This window comes from Cryptotermes secundus, unplaced genomic scaffold, assembly GCF_002891405.2.
Source record: "Cryptotermes secundus unplaced genomic scaffold, Csec_1.0 scaffold47, whole genome shotgun sequence".
In the NCBI taxonomy this organism is placed as follows: domain Eukaryota; kingdom Metazoa; phylum Arthropoda; class Insecta; order Blattodea; family Kalotermitidae; genus Cryptotermes; species Cryptotermes secundus.
Window position 1 is genome coordinate 2304586 of NW_019721002.1, and position 17875 is coordinate 2322460.

The 17875-nt window shown below is 41.1% G+C and overlaps 1 protein-coding gene across 4 annotated transcripts in view; it reads right to left on the reverse strand.

The window, feature by feature from the left end:
• The window catches only part of LOC111873928 (histone-lysine N-methyltransferase 2C), a 113909-nt gene that overhangs the window by 17362 nt on the left and 78672 nt on the right, over positions 1–17875 (reverse strand). For all 4 annotated transcript variants that reach the window (XM_033755252.1, XM_033755254.1, XM_033755247.1 and 1 more), the window contains 9 exons: positions 17430–17542; positions 14297–14642; positions 12669–12791; positions 12398–12546; positions 10081–10357; positions 9417–9637; positions 7352–7576; positions 1675–1971; positions 775–884 (listed from right to left, as the gene is read on the reverse strand). In XM_033755252.1, the coding sequence (XP_033611143.1) occupies positions 775–884; positions 1675–1971; positions 7352–7576; positions 9417–9637; positions 10081–10357; positions 12398–12546; positions 12669–12791; positions 14297–14642; positions 17430–17542 (1861 nt within the window). The remainder of the gene's footprint in view (positions 1–774; positions 885–1674; positions 1972–7351; positions 7577–9416; positions 9638–10080; positions 10358–12397; positions 12547–12668; positions 12792–14296; positions 14643–17429; positions 17543–17875) is intronic.

The window sequence follows — 17875 nt, forward strand, 5'->3', positions numbered from 1 at the left end:
AGATATTAAAATCTGTAAATTAGAATATCTGATTCTATATTCTTTCTAGATTAAAGGAGCGTTCATTTCGTTCGTTTATCATAAAAAATGTAGAAATCACACCATTTTTAGAAACATGCTTACAATTTCATTGCTCTACAAGGGCGGGCATTTAAATAAACTCCGTCCAGCTGCCCCTACCAGAAATTAAATGGCCTGTCTGATAAAGGTTAATTTTCACATTTATTTCACTATCACTAATATATTCACTCTCTAAACCACCACTGTATTCATATAAAACACCTCCTCACTACTTAACATGCATCTTCTTGCTGGGACATGCCATATTTAATTGAAAGAACTCGAACCCAGGACAGCTATTAAGCAACCAGCAACTTCCTGTCACACTCTGAAGTAGCCAGAACTTCTTGCAAGCACAATATACAAGCTTCCATTGCTGACTAGCATTATATCTACAATGGAGTAGATAGAAACATGTGACATCTATAGGCGTCATGGCCACTACGATACACAGTATCGCATTAACATCTATAGATGTCACAACCACCTGACTGTTAAAAGGACAGTTCAAGCCTGACAGAAATCTGAATACAATCCAATTTGAACAAAGAAAATAAATCACAACTCTTACCCATAAAGTACATTTTTTTCATTTCCCAACACTAAAAACTCCTATCCATCAAGTGGAAGCTTTCACACTCCCCTTCTGAAAGTGAACTGCAACTCCTGCAGCAGAATGCTGTCAAACATCCATTGCATATCAGGTTAATTTACCTTGCAGGTCCATCGGCAACCCCATCACCAATTTGGTGACAGAACATGCACTTGCGTGTGTCTTCAGGAATCTTGGCTGGAGTCATGGTGATTCCCAACCGAAACAGCATCTACAGAAAAACAGAGTGATGACTTTAATACATGGAAACATTACAAGGACCAACAGGGTAAACCACTGCCTCCACATAAAAAACTGTTTGAGTCATTAAGTGGGTCCCTTGTCACCATGGTACAGTGTCCTCATGACGCGAATGGAGAAGATTCCCTCCAGATATGGAAGGTAGCTGCAAGTATACTGAATAATCAGTGGCAGACAGCTGACAAGGGATGGTCCACCATCTTGGGGGTTTGGCATGGGGCTAACAACCCCTCACCATAAAAAATAAGCCTGTTACAATGTCACAAAAGGGCCTCAGACCTTCAGATTGTTCGGATAAATGACCTAAGTTGAAGAAAATGGACATTAAATTTAGGACAAGGAATGTAAGAAGTGTGCATAGGGCAGGTTCACTCAGGACAGTGCCAGAAGAAATATCAAAATATAAGTTAGATTTTGTGGGAGTACAGAGGTGGGTTACCTTATTCCTATTGTACTGTAAGACAATTAGAACAATGTCATTACATCAGATGGTTTTCAACATTGTTTCCAAGCACACAAGAGACTCTGGGATGAGAGTATAAACTTACAAGAGGCTATCAATTTTCCCTATAATGAATTTGATTCCTCACACAATTTCTATAACCAAAATTAACTGCAATATGAATATCATGAACTGTTAGCACTACTGTGTACCACAAACCTGGAGTATCCCAAAATATTTTCCTTTTTTATGTGCCTGGGTCTTAATTTCATTTTACCACTGAAAGAACGGGAGCAGGAGAAGGGCCACATTTTCTCACCTCTGTGATCTCCTTGTCAGTAGGCTTCTTATACTTGACAGCTGGCTGAATAGCACCTGGAGTCCAGTATTTATACTTGAGCCCCTTCCACACTTTGGTAGGAGGCGGACAGTGGGAAGCTGAGGCACTGGCTGGCTCATCCCCCGTGTGTCGGCGGCTCTTCTTCTCGCTAGACGTTACTCGAGGGGGGGTGGAAGATGGCGGTGTCATTACAGCTGTTACTGGCACAGCCTCCGTTTCTTGTTTAATTGGTACTTCTGTTTTCACGCTAATAGATTCAGCTACCTTCGCCTGTGACTAGTCACAAGAGACAAAACATATCACTGCAAGAAATCTGTGATTCAAGACAGACAAATGAAGATGTGTTACAATTCTATATAGTAGGCATGGCCAACTTCAAACAGGTTGTGATTGACTTTTTAGTGTGAAAACTGCCAGTGATCTATCACCCCCTCCTATCATCGTACCTCGCTTTAAGCAAAAATATTGGTAAAAGTAACATGACACATGATGTTTGTTGTAAAGGCAACATACACTGAAAGTACAGACTACTTTAACACGTATATTCCCTTCAAAATCTGAATATAATCATATTATATTACAAGTGAATTTACATGCTTTTCAAGTATAATTTCCTTATAGGCCTACGAGATCGACCAAAAATCATCCCACGATCAACGTGTTGGACATGCCTGCTATATAGCAATGAACAAAATCTACCGTATCCTTCTGAGCGAAAGGCATTTTTTTAATGGTCATCTTGTGTTTGAGTACAAAATATATTGTAGCGTGTTTTGCTTACTGAAGATGCCGTTCGGACTGTTAATAGGTTTATTCAACAAACTACTAGTAACGGCTACAATTAATTATAACAATGTTACAGGTTTCCACACTTTACAAACCCTACAACCAAATCTCTTCACACTATCACGATTCACTCGTTACAACTGAAATTGGTGACTACTACAATTCATTCACTCCTCACTGCTCACAGTTGGCTAGATTCCAACTTAACTCGTAGGCTGCTGCCTTGAGAACTGTTGATCACACACTAACTGTCTCCGGGGACGGCTACACGTTAACTCTCTCCAGCGGCTGTGCAGTTCCCTTATATAGCCGCAGTGCTTGCCTGTTGCGTAATGAGTGCCTTGTCACAGTAGGATTCGGTGCCACGTCGCCATGTTTGCATATAGCCTAGCAACGCTGTTACCTCACGCCGTCTTACGTCACTGCGCGTTGCGTGTTATGTCACCGTGCTGGGGGGGGGGGTTCTCCATTGCGCAACATGTCACACTGCTCCCTCCTTAAGGCTGTTCATCCCAAATAGCCTAACGGTGCATCCCCGTTCCTTTTCTTTGGAGGCTGTGCTTTCTGCGTCTCCTGTTTCGGCTACTCCTTGCAGCGACTATTATCTGGCCGTTACAACTGCTCCCTTCTTAAGACCAGCTCGTCTCGAGCGGTTTCCCTTCGACTCGCCCAGAAGATCCAGTGGTATCCCATTCATCCATCACTTTCATTCTTGCTCAGGCGGCCGGTACTTCTATGTTAGCAGCTCCTCCTCTTCTTGAAGTCTTCTTTTCCGTTTTGGAGGTGGTCGACACTTCCACAGTGTCCAGTCCTTGTTTATGTCTTCCATAAGAAGTTCCTTATGTCGACGTAACAGCCCTTGATGCGTTGTTTGCACTTGCTGATGTCGTCGTTCCTCCTGGTCCTCCAGCCACTTGCTGGTACGGGACCGTGGCGCCAAGTCCTTTCTCCGGCATCCGAAGGTTCCCAGGGGAATTTCCTTCTTGAAGTCATTTCTCCAACGTCGTGCCACTGTCACGTGACAGGATATCTTCCAGGTTACTTGTTCCACATTGCCTGCGTTTTGTCCCATATGCCTGTGTCCTGCACAGCGTGTAATCATTATTTTGGTAGCGGTCACTTCTTTCCGCAGTCCACACTTCCTGTGGGTCGAAGATTTCCTGAGGTAATTCCTCCTGAGCCATGCCACTGTTGCACGGCGGGACACCTTCTTGCAGGTTTTCTTCTGCCGAGCCACTTCCACGCGGAGGATTGTCCCTCTGCGGGCTACAGCCAACTTCTTCTAGGGTCCACAATTTTCCCGTGTCGAATTCATTTGTCGCTTGTTTCGGTCCCTACGCCTTTTCTTCTTCGGTTCTCTGACCGGCTTCACTTCGGCGTCTTCTACGGGCACCTCTCGTTGCTCTGCCGCCTCAGGTTTCATGTCCACTGAGGTCGGCTTTTCTTCTTCTGGATGTGCCTCCATTTCTCGGCAGGCCATCGTCTCTTCGACCGGTATCACTATGGGGACCTCTTCTTGTTGTGCCGCCCTTGCTGGGGTTGCTCTTGTCTCCGCGGAACTCTTTTCTCGCCAGGCGACCATCTCTTCTCGCCAGGCTTTCAAGTCGGCGTCCATTTTTGCCTCAATTAATGCTAGCTTGTCGATTATTCATTGCATTTCTTGCTTATCCATTCTAGCCATCACTGTTCCCTCGCTCTGTGCAGATATCACGTGGTCCTTTGCCACTACTAAGCTGGAAGGGCGGGGTCCTGCTCCTGGACTCCATAATGATACTTCTTCCGCCAGACGCAGAGTTTGGCGGTATTGAATATACAAGTAAAAAAGAAAAAAAGAAGAGAAAAGAAAAATGGAGGAGAAAGTCATTCAACTAATACTAGAAATACGGGAAGAAATGAGAGCCTGGCGAGAAAATACTGCCGCGGAGACGAGAATAACCCAACCTGTGGCGGCACAACAAAAAGAGGTCCCCACAATGATACCGGTCGTAGAACCTGAAGAAACAACATATACCAGAAAAGGGACGATGGCCTGCCAAGAAATGGAGGCACGTCTAGAAGAAAAAGAGCCGACCTCAGTGGACAGGAAACCTGAGGTGGCCAAACAAGAAGTCCCCAACGAAGATGCCGTAGTGAAACCGGTCACAGGACGGAAGAAGCGGTGTAGGGGCAAGATGCAAGCTGCAGGGCGACGTGGAGAGCCACTGGAACTAACCCGAGGAATGTGTGGATCCCGGATGAAGTTGGCTGCCGCCTGCAGGGAGGTGTCCCGCCGTGCAACAGTGGCATGGCGGAAGAGTAACATCTTCAAGAAATCTATGACCCAAGGAAATTGTGGACCGTGGCACAAATTGGCTGCTGACAGAAATATGAGTAGTCGTCAGGTGCGAGACAGCGCAAGGGAGATCCCGTAAAGAAATATTTACCTAGGGTCAATGCTGGATAAGAAGCCTGGAAAGGAAGGATGGGAACCGTGACAGGACAGGTGTCCGGGAGGAGGCGTCAGCCACAACGAAAATTCAGAAAAGGCACAAGGAACTGGGACGTGGAGGAAATGATACGCCTGAGGGAGAAGACCGGAAGGTTCGCGACACAAGTAGTCGCTATTTCCAACGGGATATGGAAAATAAGAAAGTGGACACTGAGGAGGGGTCGACCCCCTCCAAAACGGAAAAAAAAGGCCCGTATAGGAGGAACTGGTAGTAGAAACACCGGCCTCTTTAGCAGAAATGAAAGTGAAGAATAAATGCAATACAACTGGATTTTCTGGCAAATTGAAAGGAAACCGCTCGAGACAAGCAAGTCTTAAGAGGGGAGCGGATGTAATGGACGAAGAATAGTCACTGCAAGGAGGGCAGCCGAAACACCAGGAGACACAGAAAGCACATCCTTGGAAGGAAAGGAACAAGGGTGAACCGTTAGGATATTCGGGACGAACAGCCTTAAGGAGGGATGTGTTGCGCAATGGAGGACAAACCCTCACCCCACGAGCGGTGACGTAACACTTTCGGAGCATTGCCATTGCTACGGTAATTAGCCAGTCAACACCCCGCGGTGACGTAAACGGGATGCTGCCGTTGCTACACAGCAGGAAACAACTCCTGACAGTGTTGCTAGCAACACGGCGCCAGACAACAGTAGTGCCTATTACGTGGCTGTTTTCTGTGTTGTCCGGAACGAGGCTAAATAAGGAGCAGCAAAGACTATTCACAGTAAGTTCTCGAGTTACGAGTTCACGAGTTAGTTCTCTATTTCTCAAGCTACGAGTTATCCAGGCAGTCAACCTTTCAGTTGTAGTCTAGAATTTCAGTCTAATATTTTTAATACTGCAGATAGCAGTAATTGTAGATGTGTAAATTGTGTGATTGTAAGAGCGAATGTGAAATAAAATTTGCTATAGTCAATATGGCGTGAAGTTATCTGTCGTGTTATACACTCAACACGCGACAATATATTACTGTACTTGAACATTTTAAGCTATTAGCTGCTTATGTTTTTAAAATGCAGTTTATACTAAAATTTGCATTGTAGAATGCTGAGCGCATAGCAAGTGAAGGCAAGACAAAATATATTTTTGAGGATCATCAACCACAACTTTTGCAGAGAACAGCCAAAATTATCATCTGAAAGCAATATCATACTGGAATATAAGGTAACACCGTCCATTTTTCCAATGAGAAAATTTGGGGGAAAAAATTTCTTTGTCAAAACTGAATATGCAAGTTAGTTCTTAGGGCTGAAAGCAAAAGGAGCTAAAAACTATTCTACTACTTTTATAATAAATTCAAATGTAATGCCTTGCTTAAGTAGTGGCATTTAAATAAAAAACCTCAATTTGATTTGGTTCATAACGGTCCATCACACTAGCAATATTATAAAAGGTTATCAACTCTGTCCAGTGTGATTGACAAATTTTTTTCTCTTATTTCTCACATTTTCGCTTCAGTTAAATGGGATTCCGCAGAGTTATGTGGGTGCCCCAAAGCATTTTAAACAGCTTTATACTGAAAACGTTTTGTCAAGATCATTATCAGAATTAACTGGAGAACAGTCAGTTGAAATCAATGGTAAACCAAAAAATATTAATATAGAACTCCTATTTGCTATAGACTATTTGCGCCCAGAGGCAGATATTCCACGTTAGACACTACTCACCCACTCATGACCTGCCATACAGCTTACACTCACACAATGACCATCAACTCACTGCTATGGCAATCCTAAACTGCATAATTTCTGAAGTTTCAACTCACTGCTACAAAACTCTGTGTGTGCACGTTCACATGTGCACAGAGAGAGCATAAGAAACACCAATTTAAAGTTTTACGCTTTGCTGGGGTGTGTACACGTTACATCAGCTCAGCCCTCTTCTATACTTCTATGTATCACCTCTAATTCACTTACAACAGATCAGTCTGTCACATGCTAATTAAATAAGTCTAATAATGATGGCCCCCAGATATGACACAAGTAGTTTCTTACTATTCTGACCAGTTTAAAATCTGCCATGTAGAGATTCTATATACAGAGGGACCAACAAACCCCCTGCGCTTGCAACTGATAATACAGAATTTCTAAATATATCAGGGAGTGCACAGAAAACAAATTTTTATATTAATCACTTAACTTAATCAAAAGTTCATAATTGCCACAACAAAAGGGCATGATTACCATATAGTCAATCAGTTCATGTCACAGAAAAAAGAAAACTACTGCTACTAATACTAATCCCACTTGTCTGCATCTCTTAAGCTGTCCATAATCACGAAGTTCTCAACGAGAATTTCCTGTGCCTTCTCCCTCATGTGCCGAGACATTTCAATGCCTACAAAAAGCCGGTCTACTGGTAAGACAGAGCTACTATAATGCATACTGGAGTGGACTGAGGTTCTGCAGACTTGTCACTCTCTGCAACAGCTTGATCCATCTTAACCTCATCCTCCTGCTGCTCCACCTCCATCTTTTCATCTTCCTCCTTCCCCTTTTCCTTAATGCTCTCATCTTTTTTGGTTTTCTCTGCATTTTCTGGAGGATGCAGCTTCTTCTGCTGGCTTGGAGACTGCGCTGTCTGACACAGATGGTCCACAATTGCAGCAGCCTGAACAAACACACACAACTACAGTTGTTGTAAAACTGCTTAAGCACTGCAATATTAAAAATACACTGAAAGAGATTATATTAGAAATTCTAATGTTTGATTACCAGGGACCGGATTTTGATGACCTGAAAATATTTAAAAAATGACCAAAAAAAATCCAGAAAAATGACCCAAAAAATGTTAATATGCAGGGCCCGGATTTTGATGACCTGAAAATATTCAAAAAAGGACCTATAAAATGACCGAAAAATGACCTAAAGGAGAAACGAAAGAACACTTCGCTTCCATGTTATTCCCATTTCAGAAAACAAATGAAGAAAAATTCCATAAAATGGCCATAAATGACAAGAAATGCCCTTAAAAGTCCAAAAATTTACCCCAAAAATAAAAAAATGACCTTAAACCTAAAAATGTCAAAAAATAACTTATAAAATTTACATTTCTGTAACCAGCAGCTCATATCCGAGATTTATATATTTAAGAGTATCGCATAGGATACAAGGAAAAAAAGATGACATGTCATCAAAATCCGGGCCCTGTAGATTACTATATAACTGTACTGCCTCATGATCAATCCATTATAGAGCTTAAGTCCAACACCGTGTTCCTCAATATGTGCCACTCGATGCTCTACCCTGAACCTAGGGCTCAAACTTGTAAAGCTAGCAGTCAGGTCTTCCATTAGGTTCTGGAAAATGAGTGACAGGGCACCATGGAAGAGCCGGCCTCCTCCCAAGCAAAAGAAGAGACTACCAGCAGCTCACACGACAGTACCGTAGGAGCACTGGCCACTTTCAAAAGGTCTCTCCCCACAAACTGAAAGAAGACATGGCAATATGCCTATGGGCTACTTGGGACAAGCAGTCTTAAGGGCAGAGTAATGTGACATAATAACTAAAGGACTGTCCAATGTTAGGTCATGGCTCAATAAAGAAGTGAGCCATTGTTGGGCAAAGGCCAACAACAGAGAAGCCATGAAAACGGTGTTTTCTATGCAGTCTGACCCAAGGCTATATATATAGTGAGGTCAAGTGAGGCAACTTAGATAGTTGCAGCCATGAGTTAGCTGTGAGATGGTGACCAGCTTGCAACAATGTAAGAAAGAGTGTAGAAGAACCATTACCTAGCAATGCCTAAAAATACATAGAAGCTTCAATATTTGGAGCAGTCATCTGCAGCATGTGTGTAGATCTGTGGAGCTGTTACCTGCAGTTACAGGCTATGCAAGGCCAGTAAATCCAATCAGCAATCCAAACACAGTGTCCAGTCTTTAACATATGACAGCATTTATCTTAAAACTCTCTCCAATTTTCTTGTTTGTCATTTTCTCTCTTGTGGTTTTACCCCTCCATACTTTTACAAAACCTATCTCTGGTGCTGTTCATCTACTCACATCTGCCATGTTTCTGCTCCATACATTAATTTGAGGGCATCAGTTAGTAAGCTTTAAGTCTTTAGTATTTGATATTTCCAGAGTACATATCCAACTACTCAGTAAAATTATGACGTATTATTTTATTCCTTCCATAATACTTCCTTTCACTCCTCGATTTGTACTATTTTACTACCTCAGTGCAAGAACATTTCTCATTTCTTTATTTCACAATATTACATTTTGGTTTTTCTAACCTGTCTTCTCCATGTTCCACTTCCAAGCAATACAAACGCACAACAGAACTGTGAAATGCTCAGAAAAGATTCATGTAAATTATGTCCAGAGAAGAAGTTGGTATGAGGGAAAGAGAGTAATGGCGTCCGCAGCGAACTGTCGGACACACGATTTAGTCTCTGGCATAGGAAAGTAATTTGCAATGGAGACTGCTTCAAGATTACCACTTACTTTATCTTCTGAAATACTGGGGCAGCGATGCATAAGAGCAAACTGCATGTAGCAAGTGGAGCTGCAGAAATAAAGATCATCACCATTCTCCACCAAATCATCCTTGGCTAGAAAGGGCAGTTCTGACACCTTCTTGCGGATCAGGTTGCTCAATATCACCACATCACAGTGTCTACAGAACTTGGCGGCTCCATTCAGAATACTCTGGATGTCAATTGGAGCTGGAAATGACCATTAACAGACACAGTGTTTCTATATCAGTCGCATAACAGAAAGACAATAAAAAAATTATCAGAAAAATGTACCACCATGTTTCTCTGATCATGTACAAAAAAAACATTCTCGAAGAAGAGCCTTCAGCTGATACTTTCTATCATTTAATTATTTATGTTGGAACACTGGGGTGTGACTCACAAAACATCACGGTATCATTCTAGTTAACATTATGGTAGAAACATGACCATATTTTAAATAACCTACTGTGCTGTGTCCATACTGGTACTTTTACAAGTAAAATATCAGTTAGCTCCATTCCAAATTTATAGTTACTAAGAACACTTTGCATATCAGTTAGCTCCATTCATATGTTATTTCCTGCTACTGCAAAAACAGGAACAGGCAGACAAGACAAGAGCTTAACTGAAAACTTTACATCATATCTCACCTCCCTCTTTGCCATCTTTCCCTTTTGTGCGATACAACCCTAATTTCTGACTTGGTGGTGTGCTAGTTCTTTCCACTATCTGATATCCCGATGGGGCTGGGATACTCAGAATGTTGGCCAGGTTACGGAGAACACCAAGGATATCTTCTGCAGCAGCTGATGTTAGGGTCAGAGTCACTGTCACGTTGCCAGCATCACGAAGGGGAGCAGGCGGAGAAATGCCAAACCGTGTCTTCAGCTGGATGTGGTCACGTGACACACCAACATTCTCCTTATCCTGGATATAACAAAATAATGGGCTCAATGCACTGCGGTTGTCTCCACAGCCATATGGGGGAAACAAAGTATCTCCTGCTGACGCTATATCCGTAAGAATTTTTGCGGCTTATCCATGTGCATTAGGCCCAGGCAATGCCCACCAGATCTGCTAACACGAAAATTCAGTGAAACCCATCAATTAAAAGTTTCTTTTGGAAGTGGTGGACTTCAATGCTAAATTGAGGAAAATCCTAAACAGAACAAATTTTACAATGATATTACTGACTTCAGATAATTTAAACTGTATAATAAATATGGGAAAACCTTAAACTGATGAACATTAAATGGAGGTTTCACTGTACATGGCTCATACCAATCACATTACTGAGCTTAACATATGCTGCCACCTAGGAATGTGCTGAAATACTTTTCTGTCTCATTCTTTGTGACTGAAATATAGACTCATCAGCTGGCAGGCATGAATACTAACTGTATCAACAACGTAATGTATGACTACATGCCTTCTGAACATCTACAACCATACGCTATGATAACACAAGATGAATATGTAGAGAAGAGGGGGGTGAAAAGGCCTCTACCTGTAACTCAGGAATTAATTAAATAACTATATGGCATTGCTTTCTCCCTTAGCACCCACAATTATGTCAACAAGCTCATTGGGTATCATTCCTCCTTATACAAGAATTGGGGATTTCGAATCTTCCAGTACTAAAGATTTGGCAGCTACATTTTGAATCAAGATTTAACAGTTCATTGGTAAGGAATTAGCTAATTTCATGGAGCTAAGCCCTTCTCAAGAATCCACCAACTGTGTAGCCACTCAAGAACTTCCCAGAAATTTATAGAACTCAATGGTTCATTAATGTGTTCACAAGAGAACTCCACAGATCCCTATCCTGAGCCAGATTGATCCAGTCCATACCACCCCATCCTGTCTTTCTAAGATCCATTTTAATATCATCCACCCACATAGATCTTGGTTTTCTTAGTGGCCTCCTTCCATCTGGCTTTCCCACCAATGCACTATATGCATTCCTCTTCTCCCCCATTCATGCTACATGCCCTACACATCTCATCTTTCATGACTTGATTATTCTAATTATACTTGGAGAAGAGTACAAGTTATGAAGCTCCTCATTATGCAGTTTTCTCCAAACACCTGTCAATTCATCTCCCTTTGGTCCAAATATTCTCCTCAGCGCCCTCAGTCTGTGTTCCCCCCTTAATGTCAAGAGACCAAGTTTCACAGCCATACAGAACCAAAGGCATGTTAGCTATGAGTGTGTATATCTTGAAGAGGTCTACATTTTTTCTTTTTATTTAACTGAAGGGTCACACAGAGCACAGACGCAGTGCACATATCACTCTTTTCAGGTGAGGAAACATGAATGCACAGAGCTGATGCTCATGTATCATGTTAATCCCTCTACCAGCAAAACCTCCATTGAATTAGAAATATTGTGAAGCAAAACTGAAAAGCAGTGGCTATAAAGCATCTCCTTGTTTTAGACCATTCTGGATAGGAAAATTATAAGACAAATTATTACCTATAAAGACCTCATTATACATTTCATTTAAACACATTTTACTCAGCCCAACTAGTTTCACGGGTACCCCAAACTCTATGTGTATATTTCACAATACTTTCCTCCTAACTGAATTATGGGCTGAGGAGGAATACAGGATTTTAAATTTCCTCGCAGTACAGGGTGCTGATCAGAATTTGTACTTGGGGGGTTAAAAGCTTATCATTTGGTTTTAAATAACCCAGTAAACATGGTTTGCAGCTGATTTTAATTTTGTCATTAAGAGATTATCGCCCACAAATAAGGAATTTAAAATCTCCCAGTCCTATGGGGCTGGTAGCCATAACTTAACTCAAGGGATCTGACAGTAGAACTGAAAACAAAAATGCTTGGTCAGATGGATAAGTGATAATTCACAACTGCAATAATGTAGAGTTTAATTTTATGGACTGGACAACGCTACACTATCATCAGACGGAGATTTGCTGCTGAGAGTAAATAATTTCACTTACCACTTCATTGGTTTCTTTCAGAATCTGCATGCCTGGGCGGAGACGAATCGGTATTGGAGATATGATGGGAATGACGGGGGATGAGCGCTTGAGACATCTGGCTGCCTCCTCCTCCTTGTCAGAGTCCTCCTCTTCTATAAGCTTCAGACCTGAGTAAACATTGACAGAGAAGATTATACCAAACATTCTGACCTACAAATGAACAGTGCCATGACACTGTGACAGCTGCAATAAAAAGTTGGTCAACATTTGACACAATTCATCACCATACCTGGGAATCTGATGGGCAATTCAGGAATTACACATTCTGGTGATGATGAACTGATGACTGTGTCAGGAGTGTCATTATCTCGATCGCGGTTCCCAATGGATTGTCCATCCGGTTTTTTATCATCTGATAACATAAAATTTACAGTAAAACATTATTCACGTCTACAAAACTATAGAAATGGGTCACACTTGATGATTCAGAAGCTAAGGACTTCTGCAAACACAAGTGTTCCACCCATGTATTTCAACTATTCTAAAACTACCAGAAGACATGTCAAGATTGCAAACAGCAATGATGTAGCACTCAGGATGTAATTATATGGTGGCAAATATGTAGCTGGCAGCGGAAGTATTTGACAATGGACGTGTAAGGGACAACATGACAATGCTGGACATCTTCTAACATAAGATAGGATACGGTAAACTACGCAATGTACATAATTTACTGACTACAATGAATGAATGCATTTAAATTTACTTACACTGGACAGAACACTGAGTATATCTTCCATCTAACACAATAAACTTACAGGGCCACGTAATACAGGATACAAAATGAAACATGACGTAATATGAAACAGGAAATAGAGAAACAAAACTGAACCCTTATATGCTCAGCGCACCGATCCACTGGCACGTCAGGTAATGGCCAGAACACTCACTCAGGTGGCTGATCTAACTCTCACTCTTGTAGTTATAAAGTGGCTCAAAGGTGGCTGCACAAGATGGTGCCTAATTCTCCAAGGTCTATATCAGAGTTTTCACCCCAGATGGCATCCATTTCCTTACAAGAAATTTCTTTTTGAGATAAATTAAATATGTTGCAGTTACATGTCTACTTAGCGGTCAATACTTTCTTGGTCTGTGGTTTCAGTTCTTTTAATGTGAATATATCATAGTTTAATGGTGGTAATTTGCTTTTATAATAAAGTTATATACATAGGAACCTGAAATCATTGTTTTCATCAGGGGGTCCTAAAAAGATGATAGATGCGGGGGCCTACATAAAATGAATAGAAACCATCCTATTTGCCTATATGTATTTACTAAATCTAAAAACATACACCAATAATATTATTTCCACTGTCAAGTCTAACTTGCATTATTACACTATTAAGTCACAGTGCATACCAGTCTTATTATTATTATTATTATTATTGGAGGGGGTGGGTTTCCCCATGCACTGCGACTAATAGTCTATTGTACGTCCCCTTTGACATTCTACCAGTTGCCATACCTTGCCAGTACTGGTGCTCGCTATCAGCCCCGTTCAGCCAACAAGGCTGGCAGTGGTACCCGATAACTTCCCGATCTACCGGAGGCATTGGAAACTACTTGGGCGGGAAACTTTACCTAACTTTGCTCAGAGGTCTCCTAGAGACATGAGGATCTTTTACATGCCGTAAATCTACGACATGGGACCCATGGCTTAAAGTTCCTCCCAGAGGACTTGTTCCCCAAATTTTTCCACCCTTAAAAATTCCACAACCTCCGCCGGGTTTGACCCCACATACCTTGGGTCATGAGTTGAAAACGTTACCCCTAGACTACTGAGGCCACTGCATACCAGTCTTATTACAAAACCGCACTGAACATTAGTTACAGTATAAGATCATACTCAACACTCACCGTCATTTTCAAGTTTCAGTGCTGCAAACTCCTGATCATAAAAACCTCTCTGAGTGGAAACTGGGGGATGTGGTGGTAGTGGAGGGAGATCGCCAAATGGCTGCGTGTTGTAGTGATCTGACACATGTGCCAGATAAGCGCCACCAAATGTACCCTTCAGGTCACCCTGCCGTGTTGAGTAATCCCGTGTCATACCAATTTTGGCCAAATCACCAGAACCAAAGATGGAGCAAACTGCATAATTTCTTGACAAAGCTGGCTCCAAGACACTCATAGGTTGAAGCTGCCGTAACTGCGCCATCAGATTCTCAATGTATGTGTCATAATCTTCATCCACTTTGGAACCCTGAGCAGAATAAAATAATATCAAAATCCACTAATAAAAAGTTTGCACCAATAATCATCACTTGTTTCTCTGTTTCCATGTCACCATCACATGCAGGAATAACTGTTAAAATCATCATACATAATGTTGTGTCAAGTTTAACTGTACTGAAACACACAAAGTATCTGTAAAGCTCCTACCCCATTTTAGATCACTCCAATGTCTGCTTCTGGACATTAAATTATAATGAAGAAACATCAGAAGCCACATGAAATAAAAAAACATGCTTCTTTTCTGACCAGATCAAAAAAAAATCTTCTAGCCAACTACTGAAATATAAAAAATGTTTGCGAGCTTCTGCAGCATGTTTTCAATTCCACAGCTATGAAGAGCAATGTTGTTTACAATCCTGGCAATCCTCTCAAATTACCAATAATGTCTATCTTCTATGAGCAAAGGAAATTATTATCTGGCTAGAAAATTCTACACAGAATTTTTGGTCATGAAGTCCCTATCACCACATCTTTACACATCTTCTGGGCACAAGGAAATACTTCTGTTCTTAACTTTTTACATGGTGAACTTAAACAATCCATTTCTGCATAATTTCAAATTACCTTTCTTAACATTTCTTATAAACTGCAGCAGTTTCATTACTCAATCATATCTTATGATGATATAAGATTTGCACTGAATCAGTCTCCCCCTCCCCCAAATAATTTCTTGTTCTTTGTACTTTTTCCTCAACAAAACGTTTTCACCACTTTTCTACAGAAACACATGTTCAAAACGCTGTCTTAATTTCGAATTCAATGTCTCACCTCTTCCCTTCTTTCAGGGCTGATCTTTACAGAGGGAGTACCTTCTGGTTCATACATGAATTGTATATATTCAGTGTAACATTCCACGTAACCTCAAGATGTTGTGAAATAATTTAATATAGTTAACAGCTCTCTCAAACTAGAAATTCTAGGTTGTGTTTCCCATCTACATTATATCTAACCTCTAGTGAATGCTAAATGCAGTGGGACATGGCTTCTCAATGCTATATACATCTTTGTGTCTACACTTACTAATCTGTCATAGCATTTATTTTATTTTACAACTGTACCTCACCTTCTGAATTAGTCTGTAAGAGCTTCAAGGGCTGCGAATTAATGCAGGCAGACTTATGACTGCTGGCCTAATATTCCCAGTATCCAAGTTGAACAGGAATTAAATAAATACATAAAAATTAAAACTGCTGCCATATTCATCACCAGGAACAGCAAATTTCTTAACAATTCAAACATGTCACTTTAGTTTGCTTTATTTAAAGACATAAAACAGGAATCATAACAGATGTAACATAAATTCAATTTCTTTAAATTATACACTAAGAGCCAATCAAAACAAATAATACAAAGTTAATGAATTATTGCAAATTTCAAGATGATTATAACCTTCCCAGTCTCTCTTGTTGCCCTGAGCAAGCAAAGCAGTTGACTGTGTGACTTGAAATAGCAGGTCTCTCCTACATTACAACTGTACTCCACCAGATGGCAGTCACAGCTCCCAAAGATGTCCCACCTAACCTACACAAAGTCTCGGTCATGGTTCTTTCTTACTCGTGTCCAGAGTTAACAGGATTTTAAAAGCCACTCTACTACTAAATGGGCAACATTCTTCCTTGATGTTTCAAAACTAAAATGTCAACATACACATTCATGGTTCCTAACATGATGTGAAGCATGAGTGTCCTCATCAGATACGAGGCAAGAAATGTAACCACAGAAACAGAACACAAAAGGAAGGATTCTATTCTGTAATATTTAACTGCAGCAGCATTCAGTATCATTATGGGTCTGACGTTTACACATCATTTAGCATTCAAAGAGATGTTGCTACTTTGGAAACTGGAGCTGTTCCCACCCCCAGGCTACGGCACCTACTCAGCTGGGTCTGTTACAAAAAAATAATCTCAATCCCTTGACCTGGAGGTCCTCCCCCACAATTTCTTACCAGAGAATAGGAAAGGATCCAGTTTCTGAAACACTGTGTTCTGACTACTGGGGAAAAGCCAAAAACCCTGTAATATCATCCACCCTCATTCAGCAGTAACATGTGTTCCTCCTAGGAATTACCAACTGTACCACCAGCTGGTGTCAGTGAGGCTGCCTTCTCTGTGGCATCAGTTACCAGACTGATAACCAAAACTTTTGCCCTGAGTAAATGTTTCTTCTTAGCCTGCTGCAATTGCAAGCTCGGTGAATACCCACTGATCACTCTCCTGCAGGTGACCTGGTATCTGTGCCTTGGATGCTTATACAAGTTGTAATATTTGACCCTTCTGACCACAGAAGAGAGATGCAACACTGCTTTAGCAAAATGGATTTCATCTAGCACTCACTGTAGAAGCAGAGGATTTATTTTCTGGATGACAAATGTGAAATACTACAAAACCACATATCTCTTGCTTCGTGCTGAAACTATCAAACTACACACAGAAAACACATGTAACTCTGCTGTTCATGCCGATGGACCAAATTCCATCACAAACCATTTATTATTGATAAAATCAGTTTTGTAATTTGCAAATTTTTATATCAAACAGAGCATTCATTCACAGACTCTTAAATTCCTAAAGCGACTTTGGAGTTCAGTGACATAAGAATAACACACCCAGCTAAAGTCATACATTCAAAGTAGCTGCAGACATTACTTCAGAGCCTCTGCCGCTGCAAGCAGCTGTACCAACATAAAGAGATGAAAAGGGTGGTGAGAAAAATAAAGCCAAACAAAAGAAAACCAGAAAACAGGAATACTCACACTGACCTTCCGAATGCGTTGCTTCTTGGGTGTTCCTCCGCTGGCAGCAGGCTCTTTTCCTTGGCTCTGTCGTCTCTTTTGTTGGTACAAGCGTCTTTTAATTTTCTTTATATCTGCAAATACAAACAGGTGAATACAGGAAGCAATGAATAAAGAACGCCATGTTTACTGAGATATAATTCAATTTTCCCTATCACTCTCAGAACAATTATAAGGAACTTCCTTCTCTTGTCATATGCAATGAAGCCCTTTGACACATACTATGAATTTTATCATACACAGAAAGACATTATATTCCGGAAACAATTTCACTGCTTATATATGGACATGAATTATACACAGGGAACCATGCAATAAGACTTCAATGTAGATGGGAGTGGGTAGGAAGGTACCCACAAGGCTGTGGTGGCAACAACATCCACAGTACATGCTTCATATAAACGTAC